The 15,344-nt window shown below is 35.7% G+C and overlaps 1 protein-coding gene across 6 annotated transcripts; it reads left to right on the plus strand.

Annotated features, from left to right (window-relative positions):
* Positions 1-1,949: 1,949 nt before the first annotated feature.
* Positions 1,950-6,439, plus strand: LOC114731375 (AP2-associated protein kinase 1). Of its 6 annotated transcripts, none has more exons than XM_028918525.1 (9): positions 1,950-2,025; positions 2,270-2,382; positions 2,927-3,415; positions 3,979-4,144; positions 4,221-4,271; positions 4,358-4,540; positions 4,679-4,772; positions 4,915-5,678; positions 5,781-6,439. In XM_028918525.1, exons 3-9 carry the CDS (start codon positions 2,952-2,954, stop codon positions 6,153-6,155), a joined length of 2,097 nt encoding a protein of 698 aa, XP_028774358.1. In that variant the 5' UTR covers positions 1,950-2,025; positions 2,270-2,382; positions 2,927-2,951; the 3' UTR covers positions 6,156-6,439. The 6 variants fall into 6 exon arrangements, with proteins under 6 accessions (XP_028774358.1, XP_028774360.1, XP_028774356.1 ...); XM_028918527.1 differs by having other exon boundaries at positions 1,963-2,078; positions 5,784-6,439; XM_028918523.1 differs by having other exon boundaries at positions 1,964-2,078.
* The last annotated feature ends 8,905 nt before the right edge of the window (positions 6,440-15,344 follow it).

A 15,344-nucleotide genomic window follows, 5' to 3' on the forward strand; every position in this document is an offset into this window, starting at 1 on the left:
AAAAAACATTTTTTTTATATTTATTATTTTTAATTAATATCATTATGGTCTTCAGTATAAGTTACAAGCAACTAGTTTTTTCTAATATAATTTAGAGTATTTTTCAAATCATTTTAAATTTTAAACTAATCTTTGTTGGTCTGGATCTTTAATGTTAAAATCATCTCAAAAAATACGCTTTTCGAGATTCAAACTTATATTTTTCTTCTTACAAGAACGAGACTGTTTATCATCTCAACCAACCAGTAGCTCATTAGTTACATAGACATAATTCTCACATACTAAGTAATATATTAAATTAAAAATTTTTGCTCTTGCTCCTATTAAAGAAAGGGTGTTTAAAAATATGTTGTACATTTTCACTTACATATTATCTTTATCATACTTAATAATAAGAGTAAAATTAAAAAATATATCCCATAAGTGACTTAAATTTATGAGCAAATTTTTTCCTATATTTTTTTTGCCAACAAATTTTTCCCCTGACTTTATATATATATGGTATAAACAAATTTATTAAACCAAAAATTTCAATTAAGTAGACCTTGAAAAAAAGACAAAAAGTAATTAGCTGCTCCCTCCCTCCGATATATAAACTTGATTTTTGCTAATCTAAAATATAAATTTTATTTTTTGAGTATGTCTAAGCATTTATTATTTTTCTTTTTATTTTACTCTTAGTTGACTATATTTGGTACTTTCTCTCTCTCATTAATATTAGCCTTATATATTCTCTTTCATCATTTTTTCATTTATTGCCTCTCTTACTTACTCTCTTAGTAAATAAGGGCAAATTTAAAAAAAAAAAACATTTCTGACTTGCCATTAATATTATTCCTATATATTCTATTTTATCATTTTCTCATTTATTGTCTTGCTCATTTACTCTCTTAATAAATAAGGGCAAATTTATAAAAAAAAATACATTTATGACTTATTCCTCTAATCTTATTCATAGGGTAAAGAGAGATGATATTTTTTTAATCCCATTTATAGGGTACTGAGAGAATTTTTTTTGTATGGATGTACAATTTTACTGTTCATTTATTATTATGTTGGCTTTATTTACATGATGGATAATGTATATTAAATAAGGATAAAGTTAGAAAGTTGTTGAATTTTAAATGAGAGTTAATAAAATTTAAGATTTTTTTATCTATATGAAACTTGTTAGAAGTGACTTATAAATAAGGCTAGGGGAATATTTATTATTTTTAACTAATTTTAACTACTAGTTTTTTAAACATGATTCAGTTATTTGAAGTGTATATATAACACGAGAGGTACCTTTTGGTCATATTTATAAATCACTTTCAACATGTTTTACATAAACTAAGAAAAATTTTAAATTTTATTAACTTTTATTTAAAATTTAATAACTTTTTATCTTTATTCCTGTTTAATATATATTATACCTCATATAAATAAAATTAATATAATAATAAATAAAGAATAAAATTATATATTTATATAAAAACCTTTTTCCAGTATGTTATAAAAAGAAAAAATTTCTCTACCTTATAGTTAATAATTAATGATTTACTCCTCTTCAGTTTTTAATGGTGAAAAAGTTCTTACCAATTTTCCACGCCGGTCCATCGAGCTCTGTGAAAAGTTAAATCTCCTCCAATGACGCCACGCCACGTTGTGATGAGATGTATCTTCCTAATTCCTTCTATCTCCTCCCTCCAGTACCGCGAGATTTCTTCTCTGCAAAGTCGCGATCTGTCACCCAAAGAGGAAAGGTCGTCGTTGTCGATGCAATCACGGCTGGTTCATCTTTCACCGTCCGATTCATCCATAACGTCATCCATGGGCCCACATTCCTTCAACGGCGTGGATTCCCTTGTACCACCGCATCCCATATACACGAGATCGCAGCCCCTCCCCACCTCACCACCTTCCGTCCCTGTATATTGCTTAGCTGCTACTTTACTTGCCTTGCGCAACTTTTGCTTCCATTCCACCTCGTGAATCTGAAGAAGACCAGGAAGGAGGAGAAGTTATTGCTATCACCAGAGTTTGGTTCGTTTGTTAGGATTTAAAATTTTCGATCTTCAATTTTGCCGTCTGGATAGGTAGAACCTTGGAAGCACAAGCTTCCTACTCGAATTTCATTAGTTTAATAACTTCTATTTAGTTTGAAGTGATTGAAGAATATTTTTTGGGTGATGGTTATTTAAAAATGGTTAGCCTTTTGTTTATTTGTAATTGTATCCTGGGGATTGGAGTCCTGCGATCTTTATGCTGAATTGGTATTTTGATTTAGACGCAGATCGGAGGCGTCTGATGCGCGTTTGGTTTGATTCGAGCTGATTTTATTGTGGTTGATGAGCTGAGTTTTGGATTAAGGCTTCGACCAAGAGACCATAAACTTTTGAGGTAAAGTCACCCCTTGATTTGCATTTTTTGCGACTTGTTATCGATGTCCGTTATCTGATTCGATCTTCTGGAGTTGTCATTTGTGTCTTGAATGACTTGTAAGATCTCTGCCCTTATATCCATTATAACGTTGTAATTTTTTATGCGGTTATCTCAATTATTTTTTACTTTCCTTATTCTTGATCCGTATCCAATTTTTAGGAAAATGTCAGTATTCCAGTTTCTTAAGTCATTTTTTTAATGATATATTTTCCCTTTTGTTGCTAATGATTTCGTATGTTCTGAGTAAAGAAATCGTTAGATTGCTGATCTGTAGCTAAAAAAATAGTCAGTTTCTTAAGTCATTAGATTGCTAATAATTGTTAGATTTCGTATGTTTTAAGTCATGTTCATGGAAAGCTTTCTGCATAAAATTATATTAATGGATGCGAAGAGTGAACTCAAAAGTCGAGTCAGCAACTTCTATTTTAATATGCTTCAATGATATAATGATTCTCCTTTATCATAGCTGCAGTGTTGCTCATAATATTATTTAAATGTGCAGCATTCTAGTTGTTTTTACATAAAACATGTGGAGATTCAAGCCATTCATGCAAAAAGAGCCAGCTGGGCTTGAAGGCCGTTCTATTGATGTTGGTAATCTTAAAGTAAATGTCCTGAAGGCGATTGCTGAGGGAGGGTTCTCTTGTGTCTACTTGGCTCGTGATGCTGTAAACATGTCAAAACAATATGCTTTGAAGCACATGATATGCAATGATGAAGAATCACTTGAATTAGTAAAGAAGGAGATCTCAGTCATGAAGTCATTGAAAGGGCATCCCAATGTTGTCACACTTTATGCTCATGCAATCTTTGATATGGGTAGGACAAAAGAGGCTTTCCTTGTTATGGAATTTTGTGATAAGTCTCTAGTTAGTGTGCTGGAGAGCCGAGGAGCTGGTTATTTTGATGAGAAGCAAGTTCTTCTAATCTTCAGGGATGTATGTAACGCAGTTTTTGCTATGCACTGCCAATCCCCACCTATTGCTCACCGGTAACCAGGCTAACTACTTAACTTATGTTTGTCAAAATGAGAAATCTGTCTATTTATATACATCTTTCATATCCTTGGGATAACTTTTGGAAACAATTTATTGATGCATTCTCATCTTTATATTTATGTGCTTTTTAAATTTATGATGAGAAATTCCCTTTCGTTGGTATGCCTAAATGTGCAGATTAGCAGGTCTGCTTCAGCATTATCTTTTGCTCTCTCAGTTTCTACTCTAAATATGATAGCTAGCTAGCAAGTATTTACACTTCTAGACTTCCTTAGTTATCTATGGACCTCTACTTCATATTTTATGTACTAACAATGAAATGATGCCTAGATCTTCATGTGCGGTTGCTTTGTCATTATGATATGCTTTTCTGCAGCGCTTATGAATTCCTTGTTATTTAAATGATCTCTCAACTGTACTATTTGAAACTACTGTTACTTTTTGTGTCAGACATCATTGAAAAGTTACAGATTTAAATTAAAGACTCTTTGGTGTGTGATTTGCTTTATGCTTGATGGAATGTCACTGATGAGTTTTCCCCCTTGTATTTTTACAGGGACTTGAAAGCTGAGAATCTTTTGTTTGGCCCAGATGGTTTATGGAAATTATGTGATTTCGGGAGTACTTCCACCAACCACAAGCGTTTTGAGAAACCAGAAGAAATGGGGATTGAGGAAGACAATATCAGGAAGCACACAACTCCTGCCTATAGGGCCCCTGAGGTAAGTTGGGGGATTTCCCTCCTCAAATTGCAGTTTTGTGATGCTTGATTAATTTCACTCCTGTAATGCATTTTAGATGTGGGATCTGTTCCTGAGAGAAGTCATCAATGAGAAAGTGGATATATGGGTAAGCAGAGCATTGGTTTTCCTCTCTTGGTTGATGAATTTTAATTTTTGTTAGTGTAACTGACAATATACTTTTAAACATCCTAGGCATTGGGGTGTCTCCTTTTCCGTATATGCTACTTCAAAAGTGCATTTGATGGTGAATCAAAGTTGCAAGTCTTAAATGGAAACTACCGCATTCCTGATTTGCCAAAATACAGTTCATCCCTTACGGACCTAATCAGAGATATGCTTCAGGCCAGACCAGACGACAGACCAGATATCACGCAGGCAAGAGCTTTGCTTGATTGGCCATTCATCTCCATGAATTTAGGTTGGTCTTAGATCATCCATGCCGATGGCAATCTTAGGTGCAGGAATGAGAAAATAATGCTGTTGCTGATGTCGGATATTTTACTGTGATGGCAGGTCTGGTTTCGTGTCAATGAGCAGTTACCTATTGATCTGCAGAAGTCATTACCTGAGAGACCACCTGAATTGCTATCTTCCAACAATCATGAAGGTAAGGTGTTATGATTAAATGTGACATAATTTGCGAATTAGAGGTCTTTTTCTGTGTAAAATCTGAAAGTTATAGTCTAGTAGATGCGCCATGGTGTGCATAATGTCAAACATGAAAGGAATGTGTATATAAATTTTGGCAGGTTCTGCAAAGCCTGCAACTCAATCATTGCCAATGCCTCGTCGGAGTCCACCTCCTCCACCTTCATCTGGAGAAACTAAAAGTTCATCGCAGTCATCCCATTCTTCTAGGGGAGGGGGAAGTGGAGGGCAGCTTGGCGCATTCTGGTCTACTATGCATGCAAAGGACTCATCTGCCTCGGAGGTTAAGAGCAGACCAATGTTTGATGAAGAACCATCTGGCGATCATGTCTCAGCAAAACATGATAGAATTCGTCCAGACAATAACCAACTACCCAAAAATGTTAGTGGTAAAAAAGTGGATGTTGGACAACCACAAAATGTGAAAAACAGCGAACATGGAAAATCATACAAACTAGATGCCGTATCTTCCAGGGACTTTGAAATAAAATTTTACCAGGACACACATCTTGCTGGTGAGAGGCGAGCTTCTTCAAGTAAGGAGAACGCAACCTCCTTTCAAGACAAAGCTTTTGACACATTTGTTGCTGAATTTGATACCAGTAAGCTTAGCCCTGGATTCAGTGATAAAAAATCTGAGAAAGAGGAAGCGTTAGAGGCTGAAGTGGAGAAACTCAGAGTGAAGCTGAAGGAAACTCAGCAGGAGAAAGCTGAAATAACTTCAAAGTACGAAAAGCTTTCTGCCATTTGCCGATCTCGAAGGCAAGAGATCCAGGATCTCAAGCAAACCCTTGCAGCAAGAACTCCATCGCCAAAGAAAGAGGGTCTGAGAGCCTCTCCTACAGTTCCATCATCTGCGGCTACGGTAATCTTAACTATCTGAATTCCTACATTATTTATTAACTTCTCACATCGGTTTTAGGTTGTTGTTGGCACGCTGCTATAATTATTGGGCTTACCACTGCAGAAGGAGAAGGTTAGCGGGACGATGTGGGAACTCCCACAAAACAAAACTGAAATGAAAAGTCCCAGTTCAGAACCGAAGGCATGGCAAGCTTTTCCAGAGGAACCCCAGCAACAAAAGTCTGCTTCTGCGGACAATAATAGAGCCAAATCTGTGAGGACAAGAAAAATGCATCAAAACGAGCAACCAATTCAACCACATTCAGATTTTGATACATGGGGTTTTGAAACAGATGGTTTCGCTTCTGTATCTGCTGCTGGAAGCTCACAGATGCCCAGACCCCCTAGCACAGAAGGGAGTAATCCTCAGGCTTTTGGTAATGCCAAGACATACGAGGGCAAGTCAACTTCCCAACCTGCCGGGTGGGCTGGTTTCTAATTATCTGGGAAGTTTTACAGAATAAACATAGATGGTGGTTGCACCGCAACGTTTTTATCCTTGGCCCCATATGTTTGAAGGAGTGAAATGGGTGGGAGCTCACTTTTATTTAGTTTATATACACATCCAGCTCTCATTTGATTTGTGCGGTTTGAGTGCTTGCGTTTCTTTTCGGGAGATCATGTTGCGGAAAAAGTTGTTTGGTACCTATGATCTTAATATTTTGGAATCTTTGATCATTAGCAGCGTTAACATTTAAAAGTTAATCGCGGGTCTCGAGTATGCGATATGGAAATGCGGCATCTTAAGGGTACCAATCTTAATGGTACTTGTTATATTTTAATTTGGATTAATCTGAGCTTGTTTTTGTGCCTGAAAGATAGCCTCACTTAGGATACTGGGTATTTATGTGGAAAAAAAAAAGTTCAAATTATTCTGTCACTTTGGTGATGAAAATAGAACATAAAACATTAAATTTTAAAGTGTTCAAATTTATTTGTAAATCAAACCATTTCGTTGATTATTTATAGGGCTCGATTTTAAATGGATTGTTTTGTTGTTTTTTATATATATTTATATATTTATATATATAGTTTTTATCTTCATTATTTGAATGAAAATGGGACATAAAAAAATAAATTTTATGTTCAACTAAATTTTTAAATTTTTATGGGTTATATAGGCATTTTCTTGTATATTACTCTTTCGGTTTTTAATATAAGACTTATTTAATCATTTTGATTAAATTAAGAAAGTTTGTTAAGTTAGACAATAATCATAAATATGACATATGTTTCTCAAAACACCCTCAGTTAATATTTTTTTTAAAAAACTGATATTTCAAAAAATGTTTTAAATTATTTTATTAAAAGCATCCAACGGTAGGATTAACGTATGTGTAGAATTAATAAGTAATAAGTACTCACTCACTTTATAAAATATATAGGTGTATTATTAATGAGTAATAAGTATTATTGTGATATTTAATTATTTAATAAGAATAATTTATGAAATAATTAGTAAATATGAGAAATAAGTCTTATATTTAGAATCTAATATCAATCTTTTAATTAGGTCCTATATTAAGAACAGAAGGAGTACATGGGATTTGACCAAGAAGCTGTATTATTCATGACATATAAGTATTATCTTTTATATATTTTATATTTTATGGTGATAAACAGATTAAGTGGTATGCTGTTAAAAACACAAACAGATTAAGTGGTTAATTGGTGCTCATATAGGAAGAGGTACATGAATAAAAAAAATTAAAAAGTAAGTCAAACAGCTTGGCCCAAATAGTACTCACCTGGTGCTTAATGTAAGACTTAATTAATTAGTTAACTCGTTCGAGTAAATTAATAATGTAAGTTAAATTAGTTAATATGATACGTTTTTTTTTTAAAACACTCTAAGCATTTGTCTTAATTTCCTCTCTTTTTTTTACTACTTGATTATTATTGAGAGAATATCAATAGGATTAATTTAAAAAAATTAATAAATATATAAAATAAATCTTTCATATATAATCAATATCAATTTTTCAATTAGATTTTATATTAGAGATAAAAGAGTATTTACTTAAAAGCTATCATACACGTAATGGGATTTGCAAACTCTTTGTAAATTCCCTTTATTTTCATCACAAGTATCATAAAATATTTTTTATAACTTAAAATAAGTGTCATTTTGAGATTTAAATAAGATATTAAATATTTTATTTCCAATTTTACTCTTATTAATTGGGAAAATTACAAATAAAGACCCCCCAATATATAAAATGGCAATCAGGGACCCTGAATTTGAGAAATTGCTGCAAAGGACCCGATCCCAATTTGCAATTATGAAATGTGTGTTAAATGGCTGAAATGCCCCTCACTCATTTAAAAAAAAAACCTGTTCGGGCTCTTGCCCTCCCAAAACGCGCGATAACTTCCCTATGCTCTGTATCCTCTCGGCCATTCTTTGCGGTCTACTCTGTCCATTTGTGCGCAGGAGTTTGCTTCCATTTTGTGGCGAGAGGAGTATTGTGTGAGAGAAGAGTGTATTTGCTGTGGGAAAGGAGAATAGAGTGGTGCTGGAGTAGTGATCTATCGGCATTGTCGAAGGCAATGGAGGTAGTAGACGCATCGTGACAGTCGTGTGTGGCTATCAAAGTTAACAACGACATTTGGCGACAAAATTTGGTGGTAAGTTTCAAGCTTTGGTTTGTTTGTGTTCGTTGCTGCCTGTGTGATACATTAAGAAGAGGGAAGGGAATGCGTTTAGGGCAGGAAAGTATATATATGTTTTTTTTGTTGAATAAGTTGTGACTGATTGGCAAAAAATGGTTATCTGTTGAAGAAAATGGGCGAATGGGTTTGGGTGGGAAGGGAATGAGAAGATCAGTTAGGAGGATGACAAGATTAGTTTGGAAAATGACGACACTGGAATGGGTAAAGTGCAAATTGAATTGGTTAACTGTTAATTGATCTGAAGAGATGTTAAAGTGATAGTCTCGTTTAAAATGACAAAATGGAAGTAGGGGGATTGAGAAGTTGATAATGTAAAATAAGAATGTGTAATTGACAAGTTGGTAATAGGAAATAACAAGTTGAATATAATGAATAACAAATTATTGAGCAGTTGAGAATAAGAAGGTTGTCATGGGTTCCTAACAAGTTAACAATAGGAAATGACAAGTTTAAAAATGACAATAAGAAGTTGGGAATAAGAAAGGCGACTATGACAATTGGAGAACTTTATAATGTAAAATAACCAATGAAGAAAAAACCGGACCGGACCGGCCGGTTCAACAGGAAAACCGGTGAACCGACCTCCAGTCTGGTTTGGTTTGAAGAATGAACTGGTTTTGAATCAAACCGAAATGAACTGGAAAAAATCAAGAAAAACCGGTAAGAACCGGCAAAACCGGTGGGTTGGGTGGGTTACCGGTTTTCTTTTTCTCCCCTTCTTCTTCTTTACTCTTACCATCTCACCACCGGAGAAGAATTGAACATGGTTGAGAGAAGTGGTAGAAGCAGAAAAAATCATGAAAAGAAAGATCCATTTGGAAGCCTCTTATGTGCAGTCTCAACCCTATGCTCGTGGAAGAGTTGAAGGCAAGGAGGAGGATAAATACCAGAGTAGAATAGATGTGCAGAACGAAAGAAAAGGTCACTGTTTATTTTCTCTATCTGAGAAAGAACAAAAGTGGAAGAGGGAGAAATGACTTTCAGGCTTTGAAGTTTTGAACAAGAAAGAGAAGAACCAAGATAAAGTACTCGGCTATTCATGAGGAAAGAGGAAGAAAAAAAAGAGAAAAAGAAAATAAAAATAAGCATAAAAATTATACACATAAATATTTTATAATTAAATTAAATTATTTTAATTATTACCGGTTTAACCCGGTCTAACCTCGATCTAACCCACTGACCCTTAACCCACTATCTTGATCGGTTTAGTGTCCGGTCCGGTTTTTTGTTCCTTGAAAATAACTAGTTGATAATTGTAAATGACAAGTTAATGATGAGAAATAACAAGCATGAGAAGTAGTTAAGAATAACAAGTTTACTTTGAGAAATTGACAACTTGCTTATATGAAATTACAAGTTCATGTTTCGAAATAAGAAGTCAATGGTGGTGATGTAAGAAGGCTGTTGGTTACAGAATAGGTTGGTAACAGAGGTGATAGTTAGTTAGTAAATGTGGTTGTGAAGGATTGTATGTTAAATGTTTTGCAGGAAAAGGAAGATGGCATCAGAAGGAGCCTCTGGATAGAAAAAGGCACACAAGGATTGGTTGTTATTCAGAAGTGAGTTTATGGCCACAATAGCTGACCTTGACATGACAGCCAAACAAAAAAGAGATGCTGCGTCAAATGCATGGAAAGCTTTGGCCGCTGAAGAGAAGATGAGGTACACCAAGGAGGTGAAGAAAAGAAGGCCACAAAAGGGAGAAGAGGAGAAAAAGAAACATGTCCCATCATTTCTAACCTAAATGTCCCTGAAGGGTTTAAGAAAATTACTGCACTTTGTGAACAATAATGAAGACTTAAGGGAGAGGGTTGAGAGGATGGGTTTCAGGAGGCTGTTGAAGGTTGGATTAAAGAGACTACCCCGTGATCTCATTGTGACCATACTGAGATCATATGACCCACCAACGCATTAATTTACAATCAGGGGCAAATCAGAGGAAATAGGAGCAGAAGATGTTGAGCAACTACTAGGAATCCGTCACGGTGGGGAGGAGGTGAAAACTAAAGTTGATGTCGGTGATGCTATGTATCAGGAGTTGAGAAATGAATATCGGAAAGTGTCATTCAGCAAAATACTAAAAGACATTGTTTCAGGGGAGAAGGATTATAGATTCGAGTTTTTATTTGTGCTGCACACCCTGGGTACTTTTCTATGTCTGAAATCAAGCTCAGAAGCGAGTGAGAAGTTGGTTAGAGTCATGCGCTGCACAATGGATGACTTTGGAAAGTATGATTGGGCTATCTACATTATAAAGGACCTCTGGAAAGAAATGGGAGACTATGTCAAAGGGTATAGGCAGGGTAATGAAGGGTAGGGGAGCAGCACTGTTGGTGGCTGCATATACTTACTTCTGGTATTACTATTTTGTTTGTCATTGTGTTTGCATTTGATTACCAATGTGCATAACATTAATGTTGCATATATGTGCCTGGCTTGCAGCTTATTTTTTGTGAGCATTTTAACCTCAACACGCCAGTTGGTCGAGAGTCTACTACTGCAATTGAATACTGGATTGATGAGAAGATAAAAGAATTGGCTAGCAAGGAGATTATGTATGGAGGAAAAGGCAGTGAAGTTTTTATTTCGTAATCTGAACTTGTTATCTGCCGTAGTATTGTTATCAGTTCCTATACTGAAGTTCTGATTTGCTATAGTGACATAGAGCTTTGTCATTGTTAAGTTGTAATTTGGCAAACTCAAGTTGTTATTCGTAATACTTATGCTATGATTGGTCATATTGAACTTATCAATGGGTAGACTAACTTGTGATTTTGTATACTGAACTTATCATTTGGTATAATGAACTTGTCATCTGCTATACGTGAGTTGTGATTTTGTTTACTGAACTTGTAATTCTGTATAATGAACTTGTGATCTGCCATACTTGAATTGTAATTTGGTTTACTGAATTTGTCATTCGGTATAATGAACTTATCATCTGCCATACATGAGTTGTGATTTGGTTTATTGAACTTGTCATTCGGTATAATGAACTTGTCATCCGGTATAATGAACTTGTCATCTGTCATACGTGAGTTGTGATTTGGTTTACTGAACTTGTCATTCGGTATAATGAACTTGTCATCTGCCATACCTGAGTTGTGATTTGGTTTACTGAACTTGTCATTCGGTATAATGAAGTTGTCATCTGTCATACCTGAGTTGTGATTTGGTTTACTGAACTTGTCATTCGGAATGAACTTGTCATCTGCCATACGTGAGTTGTGATTTGGTTTATTGAACTTGTCATTTGGTATAATGAACTTATCATCTGCTATACGTGAGTTGTGATTGGGTTTATTGAACTTGTCATTCGGTATAATAAACTTGTGATCTGCCATACCTAAGTTGTGATTTTGTTTACTGAACTTGTAATTCTATATAATGAACTTGTGATCTGTCATACCTGAATTGTAATTTGGTTTACTAAACTTGTCATTCGGTATAATAAACTTGTGATCTGCCATATCTAAGTTGTGATTTTGTGTACTGAACTTGTAATTCTGTATAATGAACTTGTGATCTGCCATATCTGAATTGTAATTTGATTTACTGAACTTGTCAATATGCCATAGTGAAGGTGTCATTTCCCATAGTGAACTTGTTGTTATATATACTTAATTGATTAATGTCTTTTACATGCAGGAGCTGAAGAAGTTACATGAGCGCCTAATGAAGAGGATAGAGGAAGGGCAAAAGGTGCTAATAAAAATGGTGGATGAGGAGCTGATGAAAGTACAGATCCCAAGACAGGGAGATGGTGGGAAGGGTAAATCAAGAGGAAATGCTCAGGTTGAGACAGTGCCTACAAATATAAGTGACTCTAAAGATGATGAGGAGGAGAGGCACAACAATGATGACACAACTGAGGAAAAGGAGAAGGATGAAGTAAGCAGTGAAGATGGAGATAGTCATGGGAAGGGTGACACAGAAAATGACAGCGACAATGAAGAGAAGGAGGAAGAGGGTCAAGGGGATGGTGATGACAGGAGCAAAGGGGACATGGAACACAAGGGTAATGGGGAGGGTGATGACAAATAACTACTTCTGATGGAGAGTGCAATACCCACAACTAGTTCCCCTATGGAAGTGGCAGGCAATATTGTAAATGATGATGTAGAGGGTAACATACCTGCAGCCAGTCCCCTTAGGGAAGTGTCACCCAGCGTTGAAGGTGATAAGGCAAAGGGTCACTCACCGATAGAGGCCATTGTTGAATATGTTGGGCCTGATCCAGAACCTGTATCTGTGGAAGCACAATAACTAAGGAGATCTACTAGGGTTCGGTTCAGCAAGATCAAGTCTCCTTGGTTCGAGTTGAAGGCACAATCAAGAGTGAAGAGGCCTATGGAGCCCAAGGATATTTTTTTCAACTTAGTCAGCCGAGCTGTCAAAGGTGATGAGGGCGAGATGTAAGTGAAAATCTTTGCTTATGTGATATTATTTGTTGACTACATGTTAACATAACACATCTGGTAAATCACTTGAATATGTTTCAGTCCTTTGATTAGAATGTTCGATGAAGACATCCCCTAACGATTGCTGCATTCGCTTGGCAGAAATAACAGGGTGAGTAACCGGGTGATGTCCTTGGTCTGTAAGGCTTTAGTGCAAGAGCAGTAGGCAGTTGAAGGCTGAGTTAGGAGGCATATATTTGATGCAGACTTCATGGTGAGGTTTCTGTATTACTAATATGCTTTTTTGATTTACAAGATTGCAAATGAAAATGACAGAATAAAGTGTGTTACAGTGAATAACAACTTGGTTTTTTGCATTTGACAAGCCATAATAATCTGTGATCCAGCTCGTTGGGATCCTAACCAGCATGCACGACAAATACTTCCGCATTATGTTGGCTACAACATAGGTGACTGCGACTTGATTCTAGGTCCTGCTCTAGTTGGGGAGCATTGGTTCTGTTTTGCATTCGAACCAAAGATCCGGAAGTTCAATGTCCTCGATTCTATGCGAGCAAGTTTACAACGTAAGAAGACCACCTCCAAGCAGAAGAAAGCAGCCACATATGACCCCCAAGAATTGGCCATCACAGGATGTGTAAGATGTTACTGACTTGTGCATGTTAGATAGGGAGATGGCAATTTTATATTATTATCATTTTGATGAATATGGCATATGTGCAGAGGGATCAGTTTGAAGACATACTTCAGATGGTTAGACCAGATTTGAGTGATAACTTGAAAATTGTCTGGCCTAATGTACCACAGCAGAATAATTTGTTAGTGTCTACACCCTACTCATGTGACATGTTATTTGGTTGTGTTGGTTTGAGGAGCTGAAATGGTTAGGGTGGTGTTATGGGCAGGAGGGACTGTGGTGTGCATGTGCTCGTATGGCTCAGAAAATGGGAGCTTCATGTTCCCCTTGAATATACCGAGGTATTGATGTTACCTTATTTATTGTGTAATCAAAAGTGACCACGTGTGACTTGTTTGGTGGTAAACTTGTTGTGCAGGCTGATGTGTCCTCTTTTTGGCGCGAGCTAATGTGGTGGCTAGTGAACCATGATGACAATGAATGCCGTCAGAATGTGTACGATCTTATCTCACAACTAGAGAAGGGCCGAATGACCAAGAAGAGGAGAAAGTCTTTGTAGAGAGCATTTAAATTAGGCCGTGTGACTTTTACTAACTTTGTTAATGGATTTATTTGTTGAAATTGTATGCCAATTATTGTAATGGTTATGATATGGTTGGATTGATGGTATAACAACACTTATATTTGGAATGACAAATTTCCCTTTAGTCAGGCCAATGACAAGTTTAGTACGAGCAACAAGTTCATTATGGCCAATGACAACTTGTGAAAAGGTTTTCATACAAATTTGAGATTTTGTATTAAAGGTAGCTAAATTCACACATTGATTCATGGAATGATAGGTTGACAAAGGAAAATGACAAGCTGACAATGCCAAATGACTAGTTCCCAAGATGTTTTCATACAAGGGAAAATTTCTGTTCCAATTAGTGGAATTCCACTTATGATAATCACGGAATGACAGGTTCACTAAGGAAATTGACAATTTGACTGGAGAAATTTACAAGTTCTGATAAGGTTTTCATGAAACCAAGATTCTCTGTTGAGATGAGTGGATTCCCACTTATGATAATCACGGAATGACAAGTTCACTAAGGAAATTGATAAGTTGACTAGAGAAATTTACAAGTTTCAATAAGGTTTTCATGAAACCGAGATTCTCTGTTGAAATGAGTGGATTCCCACTTACGATAATCATGAAATGACAAGTTCACAAACGAAAGTGACAAGTTCACTACTGAAAATTACAAGTTCGAATAATGTTTTCATGAAACCGAGATTGTCTATGGAGATGAGTGGATTCCCACTTATGATAATCACAGAATGACAAATTCACTAAGGAAATTGACAAGTTGACTAGCGAAATTTACAAGTTCCAATAAGGTTTTCATGAAACCAAGATTGTCTGTTGAGATGAGTGAATTCCCACTTATGATAATCACGGAATGACAAGTTCACTAAGGAAATTGACAAGTTGACTAGAGAAATTTACAAGTTTCAATAAAGTTTTCATGAAACCGAGATTTTTTGTTGAAATGAGTGGATTCCCACTTACGATAATCATGAAATGACAAGTTCATAAACGAAAGTGACAAGTTCACTACCGAAAATTACAAGTTCGAATAATGTTTTCATGAAACGACTGGATTTCCACTACTGGTAAACACAAAGTTACAACTTCAGAAAGGGAAATGATAAGTTTACTATGGAAAATGACAATTTCCTAGAAGGTTTTAATACATTTTCATACTTTTGAAGGTAGTGATTACATTGCACATTTCCAAGAGCAACCACTTCTGATCAACACGGAATTACAACTTGACATTGCGCCAAATGACAACTTAACTATGGCACATGACAAGTTCCTATAAGGTTTTGACACATTTCATTTTCTGAC

Source organism: Neltuma alba, unplaced genomic scaffold (genome assembly GCF_004799145.2).
Source record: "Neltuma alba isolate B1F8T4 unplaced genomic scaffold, ASM479914v2 tig00012824_pilon, whole genome shotgun sequence".
NCBI lineage: Eukaryota > Viridiplantae > Streptophyta > Magnoliopsida > Fabales > Fabaceae > Neltuma > Neltuma alba.

Coding starts and splice junctions, on each gene's coding strand:
- LOC114731375 (XM_028918525.1), top strand. CDS start 2,952: ATGTGGAGATTCAAGCCATTCATGCAAAAAGAGCCAGCTGGGCTTGAA. Junction 4,773..4,914: donor ATCTTCCAACAATCATGAAG/GTAAGGTGTTAT, acceptor AAATTTTGGCAG/GTTCTGCAAAGCCTGCAACT. Junction 5,679..5,780: donor TTCCATCATCTGCGGCTACG/GTAATCTTAACT, acceptor TTACCACTGCAG/AAGGAGAAGGTTAGCGGGAC.